Here is a 22,061-nt window from a genome sequence, read left to right on the forward strand (position 1 = left end):
ATCTTTTTCTTATTCTTTTAGATATGATTGTCATTTTTTTTGGTCCAGTATTTGAGGACATGGAAAACTTTCTTGCTTTGAATGGTTCAACAACTCAGTGTATTCTATAAGTTTTGATTTATTGTAGGTGTCTAATAGGAAAGGAAAAAAAACTTCATGTACTTAAATGAACTTATTACTGTTTGGGATTGCTAATGGGAGTGAAAACTTTTACACTTCAAAAGTTGAATGAGGGCTTCCCTGGTGGCGCAGTGGTTGCGCGTCCGCCTGCTAATGCAGGGGAACCGGGTTCGCGTCCCGGTCTGGGAGGATCCCACATGCCGCGGAGCGGCTGGGCCCGTGGGCCGTGGCCGCTGGGCCTGCGCGTCCGGAGCCTGCGCTCCGCGATGGGAGAGGCCACAGCAGAGGGAGGCCCGCATAGCACCAAAAAAAAAAAAAAAAAAAAAAAAAAAAAGTTGAATGTGTTTAAAAGCTGGGAATATACTTATTAGTGATCTGGTCAGGGAAATAATTAACCAATGTTAAATAAATAAATTAGTGCCCAGTTTAGGCTACATAAATTTGCCTTTATGGGAAGTATCTCAGTTTAAAATTACAGCTTGCAATTCAGAGAATCTGCCCTTGTGACTTTAAATTTGGGGCTTAGATACGAAAACATTGCTTTTCTCTTCCATAATACCTTAATTCTTAGAGCTTGTGTTTCTTGATTGAAGTTTAAGATGGTTTGGCACCTGAACTACTGGTGACTTTTGGGCAGCCCAGGATTCCACAAGTGCATTTTTTTTTTCTTTATACCAAAGTGAATTTTTTTTATAATCCAAGTGGCTACAGATCAGACCATCTAATACATGCCTGTGAAATTTGGTTAAAATTTATATTTTAAATTTTTATTGTGATACGTAGTAAATGTGATGTGTTTCAAAATGAGGTGCAAATAATTTTAAATATAAGTCCTACAGATAAAAGTTAAAGCATGTTGTCCAGGACTTCCCTGGTGGTTCAGTGGTTAAGAAGCTGTCCTGACAATGCACACGGGTTCAAGCCCAGGTCTGGGAAGATCCCTTGTGTCGTGGAGCAGCTAAGCCCATGCGCCACAACTACTGAGCCCTGTGCTCCAGAGCCTGCGAACCACAACTACTGAAGCCCGCGTGCCAAGAGCCCATACTGTGCCACAAAGAGAAGCCACAGCACTGAGAAGCCCACGTGCTGCAACTAGAGAAAGCCTGTGCACAGCAGTGAAGACCCAATGTGGCCAAAAATAAATAAATAAATAAATTTAGTTTTTTTTAAACAAGAGTAATACAAATTTTTTTTAAAAAAACAAAAAAACATGTTGTCCATGATTCAACAATAAGAAATATATTTTACATATATATGTGTGTATGTAATTTTATATATTTATGTATTACATATATGTGTATAGTTGTATACATGAATAATTGTGCACATGAGTAATATATACATATTCATACATATATATTTTTTTAAACCAAACTTTCAGGAAAAGATACTTTACTATGTGACCAGTCCTCTAATACTTTTTCTTTCTAACACTGGTCACAAAAACTCAATTGATTAGCTGATTTATAAGTTGAAAAAATTAGTGATTTAGAAGGTTACGTTGAAAGATAATTATGAATAATCTTTGACAGATTTGACCAGATTTGAATCATAATCCTTCTAATATTATCCATTTTGGGCCTAGATTCATAATGGATTATACTTTGAGAAATTTACGTATTTTACTATGTGTATAGAAAATAGTATAAAATTGATAGTCTGTGAAATATTTGATGATGTCTCATCAAGATTGCTAAAATGGGTACTGCTTCAATCCATGATACTCTGGACTAGTTTTGGGTCTTTAGCTACTTGATTTAATGACATTGGACTGGTTTGACTGAGCTAGAATTTCAGGGGACTTCTAAGCCATATTCACAATCTTGGGAGGCAGAAAAATCTTCAGTAGGTCAAATTTATAAACCAAAGAATACACAACATGGTAAATCAACTATATTTCAATAAAAATAAAAAATAAATAAAACAAGGAGTAAATCTCACACTGTAATACTCTTCATATTAGAACTCTTAAGGGACCTCTAAAATGAAATTCCTTTCTAGGCAACACATATAACTTCACTACAAATAACAGATTTGTGAAGTATAACAGTCTTGGCTGCTCTGGTCTGCATTTGAATATTCATAAAATTTCAAAATTACATGGTTTTAATCATAAGATACATAATTATCTTGTATTTTGTCTAAATGTCACTGTCATTTTTCTGGTACATAGGGAAATAAGATGATGTAAAAGAGAAGGGGCTTTGGAGCCAGAAAGTCCTGTTTTCAAATTTCAGCTTATTCACCTCTGAGCAGGATGAATTTGGACACATCACTTAAACTCTGAAATGCAGTTTCCTTACCTGTAAAATGGGGGAAATAATATCTATATCACAGGGTAGTTTTGAAGGTTATTTGGTAATTTTAGTATGATGTTTGATATATTAAAAACAATCAGCAAAGCTTGTGGGTTTTTTTTTACTGTGCTTCACTAGATGTATGCTTTTCTTCACACTAAGTTTATATGAAACAAATGAGTGATGAGAATTCTTTTAACAATTTATTCTCAGAAGGATTTCAGATTCTGATTCTATGTTTAATTAGCAATTAGTTTTGAAATTTTATTTTGATAGATACGGTATGTGCTTAATGTTCTTGACTTCTGTGGCTAGTATACCCCTTGGATTAAAAAGTGGATTCAGGTCTAGAAAGGATTAGTCAGATAATTTTATCCTGTGATCTCCCTAAGATCTGTATAAAAATATATCCAATTATGTATACTAGAGAAATCAGACTAAATAAAAAATACCCTTCTTACGAGTTAATTTAAATTATACATAATCTTTTCAGTTCTTGGTGAAGGGGCATTTCATATCTACAATACCATATTTACCTAAAATATTTTTATTGATACCCTTAGAGCAGGGTTATTTGGAGAAAGTTGGAAATGCTACAAGCAACATACAGGGATAAGACAAGTAAATAAATATGCTTTGCTTTGTATAGAAAGATGAAATGATAGTAGGGCATACAGTCTTTTTATGGACTTCAACTGATTATTCAGAACTTCTTAACCAAGTCACTTACAGGACTCATGACATTTATGGAGTGACTGGCTGGAGTTGGAGACATAGCCTATAGCCAGCCGTTAAGTAACGTAAACTTAGCTTTTCAACTTTGACTTGAGTTTCTTTCTTTCTTTTTTTTAACTTCACCTTATTTTCATTTTCTGCCATCCTGTCTCAGCTTATGTATTGAAGGTGTACAACATGGTGCTTGATACTTAACTTTGACTTTGAATGAATGACCTTAACTTCATTAGTTTCTTGGCTCTAATTCCAGGAGTCAGCTAGGCACACTGAACTCCTATAATTTTTATGAACTTTATGAACTATTAGATTCTTCTTATCTTTTATTAAAACATCCATTATTAATTTTTTTTTTTTTTTTTTTTGGCGGTACACGGGTCTCTCACGGTTGTGGCCTCTCCTGTTGCAGAGCACAGGCTCCGGACGCGCAGGCTCAGCAGCCATGGCTCACGGGCCTAGCCGCTCCGTGACATGTGGGATCTTCCTGGACTGGGGCACAAACCCATGTCCCCTGCATGAGCAGGCGGGCTCTCAACCACTGCGCCACCAGGGAAGCCCATTGCAGCCATGGCTCACGGGCCTAGCCGCTCCGTGACATGTGGGATCTTCCTGGACTGGGGCACAAACCCATGTCCCCTGCATGAGCAGGCGGGCTCTCAACCACTGCGCCACCAGGGAAGCCCATTATTAATATTTTTGTACATACTGCCAAATTAAGTATAATAAGGATAAGATGTTAATCATAAATAAAGAGCGAGTTCTTCTTTGTTTTTAAACTGATGTCCACTGAAAGGAAAAGTTTTTGTGTGAGGAACATTTTTTGATTATAAAATAAGAGTCATCTTTCCTCTGATTCTTTCTGAATAGCAGTATTTTTAGGAGATGATACTTACTCTACAGAACATTTTAAAATTTAGAATGTACCTTATTTGTACTTCCCCAAATCTTCAAGTTGTCTACACAGATTGAGTAAATTATGAATTCAAAAAGACTATATTAGTGTAGCCTAAAGGTTAAATAACTTTGAAAAATGCCACAGTAAAGAACGACATTAAGAAAAGTTAAGGTTTCTTCAGTTGGAGGAGTCTGTTCATCTAATCTTCATGTTTCAAGCTATTAATATGCCTTCATATTATGGTTTACCAGGTATTGTGTTAAAACGCTAGGGTAAGAAGATGAGATAAATGCTCTACCTGTTAGGTATCAGTGAAGTAATTATCTAGATTAAAAAATATAATCATTTATTGCTAACTATTAATGATCCTAATATTCTGTTGAGTGTTTCTTTTCTAACTTTGAAATATAGTTTAGTTCTGGTGTATAATCTCTTATTACCTATTTACGTGATATTAAATTTTTAAGAACTATTAATATTGACAGGATTTTAATATTTATTATAATTAAGTTTTGAAAACAGTCATGTAGTATTTTAAGAAGCCAGTACATATGACTTGTTCAAGTGTAAAATGTGCTGAACTTAGAGAAGAGTTAAGCTGAATGTTGGCTATTTAATGTGTTAGATTCAATTATTATAAATAGATAACTAATTTATGTAAGTGATATCATCACCACTTAAAGGAATATCCTTTGCTTAATATGATATTTGAAAATATTCGTAAAATCCATTTCATTATACTGTTACCCTAAAGGAAAAGTTTAGTAGATGTTTATCAAAGTGCTTCATTTCAAAATCAAGAAAAGCTAATGGAAATTTAGAATTTAATTTGAAAGTTATTGCAAGTGACTTTATTAACAATCTTAATAGAGTTAGTATTGCTGTGTTCTGATAGTTTTCACAAATTCTAATAATGTGTTGCCGTAAAGGTGAAATTTTTTTTTTAACTTTAAGCTTCGTTTTTTGAAATTATCCTTGGGGGAAAAAAAGGAATCAAACTCTGGAAAGAACTCTTAATTAGGATCTTCACTTTTTTAAGTGTTGTGATCCATATCAACCTAAACCTAATCCTAAGATATTCTGTTCTATGTATTTCAACAGTAAAAACTTCATTATCTTGGATTCTGTTAACATAGAATTGTGAGAAATTAAACATAAACAGGAATGAAGTTCACTTGTTTGCTGTTAGGGGGAAGGAAGGTATTATTGAGTAGATGAATTGATCTGAAATTAATCTCCCACCAGGTCAACCCCAGAGACATATTCTGCCAACCTCCTGCGTCCTACCACAAAATGTCTGTGATAGAGACATCTGTATTCTGGAAAATCTCCACATCTGTCAGGGTTGGCTTGGCTATCATAGTACCCTCAGGGGAAAGTTCTTGGGGGAGTTTTCCTCAGCTCTTGACATCTCCTACTTCTTCACCTGCTTGCCAACCTTCAATAGATTTACATCAGTAAACAGTTTTACTTTAAAATGAATAGGGCTTAAAAAATAAAATAAAATAAAATAAAATGAATAGGGCTTAATCAAAAAACAATTATTTAAATGATTTTAAGGCAGTGTTTTATAGAGGAGGATCTTGTAACTAGAGGTTTATACTTATTCTTCTGAAGATAAAAGAGAAACTGTACTTAGTCAGAACTTTAATTCATTTAAATGAAAATGTATAGTACAGTGTCTTTTGCATTGTAAGCACTCAAATGTATGCGGAATTCTTTGGCATTTGAAATGGTCATAATGTCTTTTAGATGTTTAAATTTAATCACTATGTCTGTTTTTGCCAATGAGGCATTTTCCGTAGGCATAAGAAAAGCATGAATACAGTTAGCACAAATATAATTGTGAGCTTTAAATAAAATTCTAAAACCATAATATTTCAGAAAATTGTTTTTATACAGGTAAATGGTTGCAGTTTTGTGGCGAGAACAGGAAAGCCTACAAATTTATTAAGGGTACAGTATTTAAAACTACTCATTATACTAATGTTTTATTCTATTTAAAACCATTTGGTTACTAACAAAGCTTTTTCCTGTATGTACTTCTTTCAGTGTGTGATTTCTAAATGCTTTTAATGTGTAACAAAACAAAATTATCCACCTTTTGTTACAAAACTCAATTGTAACAGAATTTGCAGATATCTTGTTTTTGTTCTTGAGGTATATGTATCACATTAGCAACAAAGTAGGTAGTCATGCCAGTACACTCCCAGGTGATGAGTGATGTTTTAAATTAGACTTTGCTGTAAGATTCAGATTTTGAATCCATTTTCCTGAGGGAATGTTGTTAGTACTGAATTATTAAAAATCTGGATTGGTTTAGGAAGAAGAATTTGGTGTTGATGATTCTTATTTTGAACATGGAGCACAGTACAATCAGACCCACTTAGAGATGATGGAAAATGAATTGGCTGGGAAACAACATGAGATTGAAGAGCTAAACAGAGAACTAGAAGAAATGAGGGCCACCTGTGGGACTGAAGGACTGAAGCAGGTGTGTTTACCTTATGTGGCTTTTGGTATGTTACAAAACAAAAATAGGAAATTTGAATGATAGTATAGGTACATTCTTTAAAGATGGGTTTTTTAAATGGTAACAAAGTCACCTCATAATATTTGTCCTTATACATATCATAAACAACATTGCTTAAAACTAGTCCATTAACAAGGCTAATATAATGAGATCTTTTTTTAAACTTTATGAGATAGCTAGACTGACATCACTTCAGTAGGGATAGATGTTTTTGTAAGCAGACTGAGAGAAAATTATGTTGCATACCACATCAGTCAATATATTGACTTAAACGCATTAAAAATGTCAGCCAATCTTTGTAAGTAACTTCTTGTGGTTAAAATAACGTCTGTTGTTTGTGGCAGTCAGTTATGAAAACAAGGTGAAATAAGACATTGATGAGGATGAGAGAATATATTTCAGTTTCATCTTCTTTAGAAAAAAGTAAGGCTTAAACATGCCTATGATGGTAATGCCTACAAACATTGGAGCATCCCTAAATATAAAGACACTTGTCCTTGTAGAAGTAGATATATGGATAAGTCAGATCTAATGTACTTTGTTCCCTAGTTCAGATGGTTTTTTAAAAGTTGATTTGGAAGTAAAACTAATTTCTGCAAGATAATAGCGTTCAGATATGCTTACAAATTGTGATAATTCTGCCGGTGCATTTTGAATATCATATTTTTGAAGAAGTTAGCTGTACTAATTATAATTTTGTTAAAAAAATTAAATATAGCACGTTTAATTTTCACTGATGTTTTTTAGTTGCAGGAATTTGAAGCTGCCATTAAACAGAGGGATGGCATCATAACCCAACTCACTGCTAATTTACAACAAGCAAGAAGAGAAAAGGATGAGACAATGAGAGAATTTTTAGAGTTGACAGAACAGAGTCAAAAATTACAGATTCAATTTCAGCATGTAAGTATTACTAATAGAACAAAATTTATTAAATTTTTAGGAATGAATTTTAAACATTTTCTTATATTTTCCAGAACAAATATTTATTTAAAAGCCATTTGCTTATTATGTATTATTTTGAAAAAACTAGGAAATACTTGTTATGTTAACCAGGAATTTAATTCATACTTCTTGAGTGGTTTTGTGCTATTATTTTCTTTGTACTTCTTCCTCATCTGTATTTTAAAATCTTATAAGTCCAATAAGGTGAATTTTTGCAGAAATTAACCTGTAGTTACATCCAACCTTTGTCAACCCAGGTATGATTTTATTTTAGTTAGGTTCTGAAACGGTAACTAGACCGAATATATTCCACTTAACCTTTAATTAGAGCCATAGGAATCTGATTGTATTAATTAAGGTTTCTGTTGATGAGTAACAGAAAATAATTTTAGATAAGGGAGGAATTTATAAGCTTAGGTAATGTACTCATATTCATCTGATCAGCTATGGCAGCATGTTTGCTGGGGTCTCAGGCCTGTGAATCCAGTACAGTTCCCAGAGAGCAACTGTGAGCCGAGTAACACCCCCCAAAGGATGTCTGTTCCTTAGTGTACTCACTTAAGAATTTAATACTTTGGGGTTTCTTTCTATTTTTAAGTTACAGGCTAGTGAAACTCTGAGAAACAGCACTCATAGTAGCACAGCTGCAGATTTACTACAAGCCAAACAACAGATCCTCACTCATCAGCAACAGCTGGAAGAACAAGACCATCTGTTAGAAGATTATCACAAAAAGAAAGAAGACTTCAAAATGCAAATTAGTTTCTTGCAAGAGAAAATTAGAGCATATGAAATGGTATGTTTAAGGAAGTCAACCAATGTGCATCAGCATTACAATTAACTTTAAAGTTTTTTATCCTAGTGTTTATCTTTTTGTTACACACATGAATCAGAAAGTTTCATAATTAAGGAAAGTTCTTTAAGTATGTAAGATAATTTATTTCAAAAGCAATTGGGAGTCTTCCAGTAATAGGTTTTAAGATTATACTCATTGGGACTTCCCTGGTGGTCCAGTGGGTAAGAATCCACGCTCCCAATGCAGGCAGCCCACATTTGATCTAGGTCCCACATGCATGCCACAACTGAGAGCCCGCATGCCGCAGCTAAACATGCCGCAACAAAGATCTCGAGTGCCGCAACTAAGACTTGGCACAGCCTAAATAAATAAATAAATATTTGGGAGGGGGAGGATAATACTCATTACTGAGTTCTTTGAAAGTGATCAACCTATGTTAAATTGAGTTCTCCGGAGAATCTACATTTATAACCAGAACTTCTATCCTTTTTTTCTTTTACATCTAGAGATGTTTCTACTCATTTTAGCCATGGTTATGAAATTATGAAAATATTTTCATGGCAAAATGAAATTTCATGGATTTTAATTAGAAAAAAGTACAGATTCTCTTTATTCATGGTAGTTATGTGTTATAAAGTTGCCTGGAACACTTACTCAGTGCTCCCAGGGGATATATACACGCACACACACATACATATCATATAGATTTTTTTTTGCTCTTTCCACTATATTTTATTTTTTAATTTTATTGAAGTATATTTGATTTACAGTGTTGTACATATCATATAGATTATAATATTAAATCCTAAGAAAACATCCTGGTAGATTATATTTTGTTTAATTTTCAAAAGAGAAATGACGGTTAGAAGTGTTAACTGATTTGCCTAAGGGTGCCTTCCCCCCGAGTAATTGCCAGAATCGTGATTCCAACCCTATTGGACTGACCCAGAGCCAGAATTTCTTGCAGTATGCTCTGCTACCCCCTACCATCTCCATTCTCATGGTCTCCATCCTTGTCCTCTCCACATGAGAGCTTAAACAAAAAAGCAGTGTGCTCACCTTGCTTGATGCCAGCTGGAATCATGCGTGCCATGAAACTCAATTTTTAAAATTAATTTGCTTTTGGCCTCTTTGGGTCTTCGTTGCTGTGCATGGGCTTTCTCTAGTTGTGGCGAGCAGGGGCTACTCTTTGTTGTGGTGTACGGGCTTCTCATTGCGGTGGCTTCTCTTGCTGTGGGTTCTAGGTGTGTGGGCTCCAGTAGTTGTGGCTTGCAGGCTCTAGAGCGCAGGCTCAGTAGTTACGGCTCACAGGCTTAGTTGTTCTGCGGCATGTGGGATCTTCTGGACCAGGGCTTGAAGCTATGTCCCCTGCATTGGCAGGCAGATTCTTAACCACTGCACCACCGGGAAAGTCCCAGCAACTCAAATTTTTTACCACTCTGTGCACTTTTGCAAATGACTGTGAGTATTGATTTCAGGGTTATATATAAATTTAAGCAAGTAAGCAAATTCACAGATATGAAATCTTTGAATAATGAGGGCAGACTATACATACAATACAGTACTTTTTATAAACTTAGGAGGTTCTTCTGCAAGATGTTGAGAAATTGTCAAAACAAGACTATAGTTTGGATAATAAGAAAAGTATTAGGTAGCATTTATTTTTGTTTACTTGGTACCAGGCAATATTCAGAGCATCATATACATACTAACTCATTGAATCGTCACACCAACCTTATGAGGTAGAGATAGCATTATCACCCCCATTTTACAGATGAGGACATCAGGGCAAAGCAAGATGAAGTAAATTGCCCAGATATACAGGTAATAAATTGGTAGAGCCAGATTTCAAATCTAGGTCGTATGATTCCAGAGACTGTCTCTAAGGAAAATAGGAAATGTACAATATTAAGATACTGAAATTATGAAATGGACATGCTTTACAGCCCAGGTAATTTAAAAATCATTTTGTAGATGTTTACAGAACACTTGTTTTGCATCATGCTCTTGCAAGAGATAGTGATGTTTAAATGTGCTTTTTTCTTCACTGGAACTCATGGTTTAGTAGGCATGTGTGCAGGACACCACAAAACAAGGCTAAGTATGGTTAAAAAGTGTTTTGAAAATTCTTAGTAGGTCTGGCTTCATAAGGGAAGTGATTCAGGGTAGGCTCTAGCTGGAAGGTGATATTTGAGGTAAGTCTGTATATTGGAACAATCCCCTTTTAATTGTACTTTGTTTTCTCCCTAATTGGTGTAATATATGGCACATAGCAGCTACTCAATACTTATTTGGTAAATAAGTGAATAAATTATGAATCTGAACTGATGAGATGGGGAAGACATTTTAGAGACAGTGGAGTATGCATAAAGATCCAGGCTGAAACATGTTAGAAGTGTATATAGGCATCAAAAAATAGTTTAATTAGAAAACAATAGTCTTTGGAAATGAGTCTTTCCAGGAGGTAAGAGTAGAAAGTCAGTCTAGGCCTAGGTTAGAAGAGCCTGGGCAGTCGGGTTTTATCATACTTATTATATTGTATTCAGTAGGCAGTATAATTTGAGATTATTTAAAATTCAAGTAATTCATTTTCGTAGGGGGAATAACCTTTGTTTATTTGAATGTTAGCAAGAATACTTTTGTTATCGGTCCCGTTTTCATTACAGACATATTTTTTCCTTTTTTTCTCTTTGAATAAATCCCTGAGTAGTAGTTTCATTAAAGCAGCTGAGGGACTAGGGCATTAGGATGATAGTTGAAACTGTCTTGGTTTCTGAGGCAACTGCATTAACTGTTCCAGGTTCATTCTTACTGTCCTAATCCTCTGAACTTTCCATGGTACAGTCGTCACAGTCAGGAACTATATTATTCCTTATTCTCTCAGGTCTGCTTCCAAAAAATAGTGGGATTGTATCCTTAACCGCAGAGCTACCTTTTTTTTTTGCAACACCATGTAAGTGGTTTAAAACCATGTACTTCAGAATAAATGGTACTAAGAAAAGTGAACCATGAATTTGTACTATTTAATAATTGAATGAAGAATTGTTGTTTGCAGTAATATCAGGTGTTGGACAATTTTGAATCGATACTTTTTATTTTATGAGGGATCCCCCCCATGAAAAACCAGGATATATAAATAAATATTAAAGATTTTATAACAACATTAACATTTTCAAGACTAATTACTTAACAGTTTAACTGAAGTTGATGGCCGTGAACTGATTTTACTTTCTTAGAGACTCCAAATGCCTTACAGATTTTTTTCTAGTATATAAATATATTATGTGTGTATGTTGCACAGTGAGAATTAATACCTTAATATATTTATTTTATTTTAGATTCAAGCATATTCTGTGAGATAGAGAACATAATATCTTTATTTTACAGGCGAAAGCACCAAGATTTAAAGAGATTAAACTGATTTAAATGTCATATTTTAGTCCAGAAATTAAACTCTGAAGGCTTAGTACTTGCTAGTAACTTATATTGACATTGATGGGATATGTGATACCAAGACGAAAGCTGATAGGATTTTGCTCAAGTGAGCATGAGATCAAGGGATGTTAGAGGAATCAAATGTTCAGTGGCATTAGGCTGTGATAACCTCATATATCTGTCTCACAGTAGGAATGGTCATGCCTTTGGACTGAAATTCTTAATTCTGTTTACAATAGACCCCTACCTTGCTTTCTACATTTGGTATGGTTTTCCCAGAGGGATTAGAATTCTCAAAGTCTCATGGTACCTTGATTCTCTTTTCTGAACTGTACTAAATGGGGACTGCCAATATTTCTCTCTGAGGCTTTCTTTTTTCCTAGGCCCTGTCATTCTTTTTTTTAGGTATGTTAATACATTCATTTGAGGTGCCTTTAAGTCCTCTTGGCCTTGGACTTTTGTCTCCTGAAGGTGATTTTAATTACTTTACATATATTCTTTTCCATTCTGTGGATTTTACTTTTTTTTTGGTCCTTGGGACTACAGCCCTTAACTACTCAGGCAACTAAGTAACAGAGACAAAACTTTGTCTCCAGGGCTTCTACTTGACTCCCTTATGCTCTAACACTTCTGCAAATGATTAGGGACATAGGGACATACCTCGGCATATGTTCTGGGTTTTGATTTATCCACAGTTCCAAAATATAGTCCCAAATCAGAACTGGGGGAAAGAAAAAAATCTGTCCTGCTTTCAAATTTCTATTCACACCAAAAATCTAGAATCAAATTGATATGTCATAAATGGTATAATTGTCTTGCATATCACTTGCGATTCAACCACTTAATCATGGCATATCCCTGAACTTTTCATTCATTTAGCCCCAGGAGTGAAGTTAAGGCTGACCTACAGGAACCTGTGTTTGTTGTTTTACTCTTTTCATAACACTTGCCAGCCAAACCTTCACGTCACTAAAATACTATATGGGAGGAACTCTGATTTATTTTTAGGACTATCTTCTGGAACTGTAGAGAGTATGTAGTGCTCTAAGTATTGCAAATACTAAATACATAGAATGTTAATCAGTTAATAAGAAAGAAGAACGTATAATGGTTCAGACACATTTTAATCCCACTGAATTTTTAAACTAAAAAATTTAGTCATAGCAATGTAAGAAAAATTTCTTCCCACCAAGAAGGCCAACACTGCTCATAGGTAGTGTTGACTACACAAGTCCTGTGTCTTATTGACATAAGAAAAATTAAGGGGCAGACTCAGCAGCTACTTTTTGTAGGATAATGTAAAAAGCAGTCTTCTGTCAGTCTTTTGGTAATGGGGTTAAGGGGGTATAAGTAACCAGGAACTAAAAATGCCATTTTTATATTTTCATTTTTTCTTTATAAAGGAACAGGATAAAAAAGTAGAAAGCTCAAATAAAGAAATACAGGAAAAGGAAGCAGTCATTGAAGAACTAAATACAAAAATAATAGAAGAAGAAAAAAAAACTCTTGAGCTAAAGGATAAAGTCACAACTGCTGATAAATTACTGGAAGAATTACAAGAACAGGTTGTACAAAAGAACCAAGAGATCAAAAATATGAAATTAGAGCTGACTAATTCCAAGCAAAAGGAAAGACAGTGTTCTGAGGAAATAAAACAATTAATGGGGACAGTTGAAGAACTTCAGAAGAAAAATCATAAAGACAGTCAATTTGAAAGTGATATTCTACAAAGAATGGAACAAGAAACACAAAGAAAGTTAGAACAACTCCGGGCAGAGCTAGATGAGATGTATGGGCAGCAGATAGTACAGATGAAACAAGAATTAATAAAACAACACATGTCACAGATAGATGAACTTAAAACACGACATAAGGGAGAAATGGAGAATGCTTTAAGATCATGTCCAAATATTACAGTTAATGAAGATCAAATAAAGTTGATGAATATGGCAATAAATGAACTGAATATAAAATTGCAAGATACTAACTCTCAAAAGGAAGAACTCAAGGAAGAACTAGGAGTAATTTCAGGAGAAAAGTCTGTTCTACAGAGACAGCTTGAAGACCTTTTTGAAGAATTGAGCTTTTCAAGGGACCAAATTCAGAGGGCTAGACAGACTATAGCTGAACAAGAAAGTAAACTCAATGAAGCACACAAGTCCCTTAGTACAGTGAAAGATTTGAAAGCAGAGATTACCTCTGCATCTGAATCCAGGAAGGAACTAGAATTAAAACATGAAGCAGAAGTTACACATTATAAGATAAAGCTTGAAATGTTAGAAAGAGAAAAAAATGCTGTATTAGACAGAATGGCTGAATCACAAGAAGCTGAGCTAGAGAGGCTGAGGACACAGCTCCTGTTTAGTCATGAAGAAGAACTTTCCAAACTGAAGGAAGATTTGGAAATTGAACATCGAATAAATATTGAAAAGCTTAAAGATAACTTAGGCATTCACTATAAACAGCAGATAGATGGCTTACAGAATGAAATGAGTCAAAAGATAGAAACCATGCAGTTTGAAAAAGACAATTTGATAACTAAGCAGAACCAGTTAATTTTGGAAATTTCAAAGCTGAAAGATTTACAGCAGTCCCTTGTGAATTCAAAATCAGAAGAAATGACCCTTCAAATCAATGAACTTCAAAAAGAAATTGAAATACTCAGACAAGAAGAAAAGGAAAAGGGTACACTTGAACAAGAAGTTCAAGAATTACAACTTAAAACTGAATTATTGGAGAAACAAATGAAGGAAAAAGAGGATAACCTTCAAGAAAAATTTGCACAACTTGAAGCAGAGAATAGCTTTCTTAAAGATGAAAAGAAGGCCCTTGAAGACATGTTGAAAATATATACTCCTGTTAACCAAGAAGAAAGATTAATTTTCATAGACTCCATTAAGTCCAGATCCAAAGACTGTAGCTGGCCAAAAGAAATAGAAATACTTACAGAGGAAAATGAGAACCTCAAAAAACAATGTATTCAGCTAACTGAAGAGATTGAAAAGCAAAGGAACACTTTCTCATTTGCTGAAAAAAATTTTGAAGTTAATTATCAAGAGTTACAGGAGGATTATGCTTGCCTTCTCAAGGTAAAAACCGATTTAGAAGACAGTAAAAATAAACAAGAAGTTGAATATAAAAGTAAGCTTAAAGCACTTAGTGAAGAGCTTCATCATTTGCAAAGAATAAACCCAACTATAGTGAAAATAAAAAGTTCAGTCTTTGATGATGACAGAACTTTTACAGCAGAACCGTTGGAAATTGGTGAGGTTGTTGAGAAAGATACAACAGAACTTATGGAAAAGCTTGAGGTAACCAAGCGAGAAAAATTAGAACTGTCAGAGAGACTGTCTGATCTTTCTGAACAATTAAAACAGAAACATAGCGAGATTAGTTTTCTAAGGGAAGAAGTTAAATCTTTAAAACAAGAAAAAGAGCAAGTTTTATTGAGATGTAGAGAGCTAGAAATCATAATTAACCATAATAGGACAGAAGATGTAAATGTATGTGCTGTCCATTTAAGCTCTTTAAAAGATGGAGTTTTGACAAGCAGGGATTCTGGAGGGTCTGTTCCTAAAATAAGTAAAGATTTTGGTGAAGAATCAAAAATAATGGAGTTAAATAAAATTCCTTTTGAAAATATGACTCTTGGAAAAGAAAACAAGCAAGAATGGTTTTTTGATCACTTGCCATCAGTGACAAATGAATCATCACTTGGGACAACTGAGCCAGGTGAAAATGATAAACTTCAGCAGGAGCTCAGTGTACTTAAATCAGAACAGGTATGTTTACTTACATGTATATGCTACAGCGTACATTTCATACTAAAAGTTTTCATCTTCATAAAACATAAATTAACCTTACAAGAGAATGAAAGTAAACCCTGTAATGTAATTCTCACTTAAGCCTATCATTTATCATTTCTTTTATCTTTTTATTCTTAAACATTGTTGCCTTAAATGTTGTTGCCACTCTTTTAGTTAATCTTTTAGTTAATCTGCTCAGGAAATAGAACATAGAACACATTTTCTTTGAAAAGGCAAGAGTTTAAATAACAAGAGTCTGAGCTTTAGAAAAGTTATTTTGTAATATTTTGTTGCAATCCCAAAGATTGGTTTCAGTCTCATTTTGTATTGGTGTTTTCAAGGTTCCACAACTGAAAATTAACTCTCAAACTTTTTAGTACTCCATATAGTTGTTCAGTAGTTATGAAACTATATTTCCCTGAGAAAAAAATCTTGGTTTAAATCCTAGCATTTTCTCAGAGTCTTGTTTTACCTGAAGCGGGGTCGGGGAAATGTATGAATTCTAAATACAGTTAAACAATGCATATAATGAGTAATACTAGGTCACTCCTGATTTATATTTGCTGGATACTGAAAATAGAAATGACATGAAAATTCCACTGGACATCTTGTATAATGGTGCTAACTAGAGCTTTATGTGTTTCTTCATTTCTATAACAAGTATTTATTGAGTCTCTTGCCAGGTAGGAATAGTGGTGAACAAGAGAAAGAAGGTTCCTGCTCTCAAAGAGCATATATTCTAGTGAGGGAGGCAGGCAGTAAATGAGGAAACAAGTAGAATAGTTAAGAAAAGTGATGTTTTATAAAGAAAATAAAACAGATAATGTGATAGAGAATGGTGGGTAGTGGTGGTGGCAGCATTAAATAGGGTGGTCAGGAAAGGCGTCTAGGAGGAATTAACATCTGAGCTGCCATCTGAATGGCAGCGAGGCGTCTACCACATGGAAATTAGAGCAATTGTGATGACAGAGATGAATTTGAGGAACAGAATAAAGACGTATTTCGTTGAGTTTGAGAGAAGGAGAGTGGAAGAAAAACAGTTTGAAGAAGCAAAAGACCAGATCTTATAGAGCCTTACAGACTGTGTAGGAAGTTGAGATTTTATTCTGTATAAGTAGGAAGCCACTGGAAAGTTTTTTCTTTTTACTTCTAATAAATGTACTCACATTTATGATCTTATATCAGATGTAAGGATATTTTACATTTTAATAACCTAAATAGAGTTAAGATGTTCTAACTGCATAACTATTAATGCTTTGTTAAATATCTGAAATAGTTTTCAAAATCATAATTGGTTTTAATGTAATCACTCCTAAAAATGCCAGAGATCATTTAAATTTTTTAAAAAAGCATTACTGGGGGAGGACCTAAATTTGAAGCTGTCAAAATGGTCAAATTTTCTCAGTAAGAATTTTACTTTTTCTAACCAAAGACATTTTCAGTGACATTCAGATACCATCTCCTTGACATTAACTTCCATAAAGTAAACAGAGGCAAACCCATAAGCTGTCCCTGCCCCACTCATCACTACCAGGACAAACCCCCTTAGTGATGGGGAAAGGAGTGAGGTGTGTGTCTGTGGAAGGAAGCTCACAGAAGAAATTGAGCGACAACTTACATAATAACACCTAAGAGCAATCTGAATATGCTTAGAAATAATGCTGAAGCCACAAAAATACTTCTACTCTTGGGACTAAACTAATTGGCTCATAAACATGAAAAGATACTTTCAACATTATAAACTGATATAACAATAAAATAGCTTTTTTTTTTTCTTTGCGGTACGCGAGCCTCTCACTGTTGTGGCCTCTCCCTTTGCGGAGCACAGGCTCCGGACACGCAGGCTAAGCGGCCATGGCTCACGGGCCCAGCCACTCCGCGGCATGTGGGATCTTCCTGGACCGGGGCTCGAACCCGCGTCCCCTGCATCGGCAGGCGGACTCTCAACCACTGCACCACCAGGGAAGCCCTAAAATAGCATTTTATACCTGTCAGATTGGCAAAATAAGTTTCACAATAAAAAGTGTGATGAGAATGTGGGGAGATGAGTATTCACCTACATTGTTAAATATCAGTGTAAATTGGTGTAATTATATTTTAAAAATGTGTTAAATTCTAATGCAATTAATATACATCATCTATGATGCAGCATTTACATTTCTAGGTGGCACTCAGTGTAGTCCCTGACCAGCAGCATCAGCATCACTTGAAAACAGGTTAAAATTCAAATTCTGGGGCCCATACCAGACCTCCTGAACTAGACGCTCTGGGAGAGGGGCCCAGCAATCTGTTTTAATAAGCACTCCAGGTGATTTTGATGTGTGCTAAAGTTTGAGAACCACTACACTAGAGAAATACTAGCATATTTGTACAAGGGCATATGTACATGAATTTATTGCATTTTTTGAAATATCAAAAAAATTAGAAATAATCCAGTTGATCTCCAAAAAGGAAATGGACAAATTGTGCTATATTCATATATATAATACCACAGTTAAATTCATCTTTATCTTCATGGATAGATCTCAGAAGTATATTGAATGAGAAGGGTAATTTGCAAAATAAATACCATTTTGCACCATTTATGTAAATTCTTAAAAACAAAATATAATGCATTGTTTATAGATGGATTGAGAAGTGAGAGTATAAGAAATGAACTGTGCTTGCAGCAAATTTATGATCAAATTTATGATAATGATGGCCTCTGGAAAAGGAGGAATGAGAACATAGTAGATTAAATTTTATCTATGTTTTCTTTCTAAACCAAAAAAATGTGTAGGGAGGAGAGAAAAAAAGATAAAATAATTGTATTTGTTAATTTGGTATGTGTGTACATAGTGTTTATAACATTATTATTTGCATTTCTCTATACTTGTTTTAAAATGTTATTTTTGAACAAAAATGAAAGATCAGGCCATCCTAGCTATACCAAATATCAAAATTTACTATGAAGTTGAAGTAATTAAAATATTGTGCTATTTTCCTTGAGAAAGATAGGTAGGTCAGTGCAACAGAATAAGTGAGAAAAAAATTAAATTAGAGGTCACTTCTCTTACATGAAATTTTAAACTATAATTTCATGTATTTCCTCCCTTGTAATCAGTATATGCAAAAAAAAAAAGTTAAATTACTTGATTTGTCATTTAAAAGTATTCTAACCTACACATTAATTTACTTTAAGAATGATTTAAGGCTACAGATGGAAGCTCAACGTATTTGCCTCTCTCTGGTTTATTCAACTCATGTGGATCAGGTTCGTGAATATATGAAAAAGGAAAAAGATAAAGCTCTTTGCAGTCTTAAGCAGGAGCTTATTTCTGCTCAAGAGGATAAGATCAAGGAACTTCAGAAAATACACCAGCTAGAGCTACAGAATATAAAAACACAAGAAACAGGTAAATGATTTCTAAGAAAATTATAAGTATTATGAAACAAATAAGTATCACTTAGAGCCCACCACTCCATGATTCTGTTCTTGACTTAGACCCCATAGAGGAACATGACTGGGTATTCCAGTCCTGGACTCATTTGTTCATATAATCATAGGATACTTGTTTAAGTGCTTGAGAAATCTAAAAATCACTGAGTTATTTTCCCCAAGAAGTCAACAATCCTGTGGGAAAGCAATATAAAATAAACTCTTAGAAAATAATAGGAAAATTTCTATACTAGAAGAATGAACAGAAAGAATGGAAGGAGAGAGTAGAAAAGTCTGGTACTTCCTGGAAGAGTGAGGCAGTAGGCAGGAGTAGGGAGGTTGGAATTTTAGCAAAAGCTCTTGAGTCTTAAATGTAGAGGTATGAGAGACTGCATCCATTTTGGAGAGTTGAGAATTCAGGGTGTGTGAAAAAGTACTGAGGGATAAAGATGGAAAGATTGGCAGGAGCTTGGTAAGAAAAGGCTTCATATACCCTAAGTGAAGCATGTTTAATCTTTATGCCAATGGTGATAAGACAATGCAGGATTTTCAATAGTAGGAGTAACATCATAAGATTTTTATTTTAAGGTGACAGCATTGGGGCAAATTGGAGGAGGTGATAAGTGATGGGAAGGCCAGTTAAGCAACTTTGGCAATAATTCTGTTAGCATTAAGATGTTGAAGTAAAATGTCATTGGGGATTGGAGAAGGAAGGAAAGTTTAAGAGTTAAAGAGGTAGGCTGTAGTCTGCAGTTAATATTAGCAGTAAAAGGGGAAGGAATTGAGAATGATCCTTAAGTTTCTAGCTTGAGTAGTTGGATTGAGGGTGACTCCAGTTATGAGGAGGATAAGGACCAGATTTGTGGAAAAAATAGTAAATTAAGCTTGGAACATTGAGTTAAAAATACCTGTTGACTTTGAAAAAGAGATATCTAAGGGGCAGGACAGGAATAATGACGCAGATGTAGAGAATGGACTTGAGGACATGGGGAGGGGTAAGGGTAAGCTGGGACGAAGTGAGAGAGTGGCATGGACATATATACACTACCAAATGTAAAACTGATAGCTAGTGGGAAGCAGCCGCATAGCACAGGGAGATCAGCTCCGTGCTTAGTGACCACCTAGAGAGGTGGGATAGGGAGGGGGGAGATGAATAAGGGAGGAGATATGGGGATATATGTATACATATAGCTGATTCACTTTGTTGTACAGCAGAAACTAACACAACGTTGTAAAGCAGTTATACTCCAATAAAGATGTTTTTTAAAATAAACCCACAAATAAATAAATAAATTTTTTTAAAAAAGAGAGAGATACCTAGTAGGCAGTTGAAAATAGAAAGCTGAAACCTAAGAGGGAGGGTTAGGCACAAGATAAAGATTTGTAAATCAAAAGATCATTTGAGGCCAAGGACGAGAATGAGATGCCCTGGGAGACTGTAGAGTGAGCCAAAGACTAAGATGGTACTGTGTAAGCAGCAATATTTAAGGAACCATAAGGGGAAGACTAGTTGCAGTTAACTTTTACCTTTAATACTTATTTAATTACTCAATTAAATTAGACTTCCTCTGTTCAAGGTATCTTTAGGCCCCCACTCTGGACAGATCTGCCTTTGGGAATGAGGTGGCTCATAAGTTTGGAATTGTTTTGTTGAACAGAGTAGAATTTAAAGTGTGGCTTAAGTAAGAATACCGTACTTTTTCACTTCAGCAGTTCTTTGTCAATTGAATAAGATTTTAAGCATATTGTTTGTATTGGTATCCTCTTCAGATAGAATCTGTAGTGTTTCAGACTACAAGTTAATTAATGGGTCCATTAATGGGCAATGAAGTCAGTCCAGTGATAAAGTAGAATAGAACACATTGGCGTGCATAGCATGTAGAAAGAGTAAATGTTGATTTGTGAAATTTTTGTTTCAGTTTTATATGGATGTGTATATGTAATAGGTTATGCTGTATTTCTAGTATTGGGTTGTAGTAAAAAAAATTATAAGTCACTTCTTTGTACCATTTTGTAGGATATAAATTGAAAATTCTACAAATTATCTTAGATGGTTAACATTGAGCAGCACAAAATAACATTGAAAGAAATAAAGAATTTAAAACTAATCTTATTGCCAGGAAGCTTCCAGTTGACATAGGTTTAATATGAAAATAGTTTCTAAGTATGTAAACTGAACATTTTAATGCAATATCTATTCTATTAGGTGATGAAGTGAAGCCTTTACAAATGCTCATTGGAAAACTTCACAGGGCATTGTCTGAAGAATGTTCTCATTTTACACAGGTAAGGTATTAGTTAAAAAGTACTTTTACCATAATTCAAAAAGATACATGTACCACAGTGTTCATTGCAGCACTATTTACAATATCCAGGACATGGAAGCAACCTAAATGTCCATCAACAGATGAATGGATAAAGAAGATGTGGCACATATATACAGTGGAATATTACCCAGCCATAAAAAGAAACAAAATTGAGTTATTTGTAATGAGGGGGATGGACTTAGAGTGTCATACAGAGTGAAGTAAGTCAGAAAGAGAAAAACAAATACCGTATGCTAATGCACATATATGGAATCTAAAAAAACAGTACTGATGAACTTAGTGGCAGGGCAGGAATAAAGACGCAGACATAGAGAACGGACTTGAGGACACGGGGAAGGGGAAGCTGGGACGCAGTGAGAGAGTAGCACTGACATATATACACTACAAATGTAAAATGGATGGGCTAGTGGGAAGCAGCCGCATAGCACAGGGAGATCAGCTAGGTGCTTTGTGATGACCTAGAGGGGTGGGATAGGGAGGGTGGGAGGGAGGCTCAAGAGGGAGGGGATATGGGGATGTATGTATACGTTATAGCTGATTCATTTTGTTGTACAACAGAAACTAACACAACAGTGTGAAGCAATTATACTCCAATAAAGATATTTTTTTTAAAAAGTACTTTTAGGGGCTTCCCTGGTGGCGCGGTGGTTGCGCGTCCGCCTGCCGATGCAGGGGAACCGGGTTCGCGCCCCGGTTTGGGAGGATCCCACATGCCGCGGAGCGGCTGGGCCCGTGAGCCATGGCCGCTGAGCCTGCG

General features: G+C 35.0%; 1 protein-coding gene across 18 annotated transcripts in view; it reads left to right on the forward strand.

Moving 5' to 3' along the window:
* The window catches only part of AKAP9 (A-kinase anchoring protein 9), a 196,380-nt gene that overhangs the window by 66,422 nt on the left and 107,897 nt on the right, over positions 1-22,061 (forward strand). For 15 of the 18 annotated variants that reach the window (XM_055084976.1, XM_055084981.1, XM_055084975.1 and 12 more), the window contains 7 exons: positions 5,947-6,000; positions 6,368-6,538; positions 7,325-7,480; positions 8,121-8,318; positions 13,157-15,535; positions 18,741-18,954; positions 21,184-21,263. In XM_055084976.1, coding sequence (XP_054940951.1) covers positions 5,947-6,000; positions 6,368-6,538; positions 7,325-7,480; positions 8,121-8,318; positions 13,157-15,535; positions 18,741-18,954; positions 21,184-21,263 — 3,252 coding nt within the window. The remainder of the gene's footprint in view (positions 1-5,946; positions 6,001-6,367; positions 6,539-7,324; positions 7,481-8,120; positions 8,319-13,156; positions 15,536-18,740; positions 18,955-21,183; positions 21,264-22,061) is intronic. The other 3 variants (XM_055084984.1, XM_055084983.1, XM_055084979.1) reach the window with 3 other exon arrangements.

Source organism: Physeter macrocephalus, chromosome 5, assembly GCF_002837175.3.
Source record: "Physeter macrocephalus isolate SW-GA chromosome 5, ASM283717v5, whole genome shotgun sequence".
NCBI classification, from domain to species: domain Eukaryota; kingdom Metazoa; phylum Chordata; class Mammalia; order Artiodactyla; family Physeteridae; genus Physeter; species Physeter macrocephalus.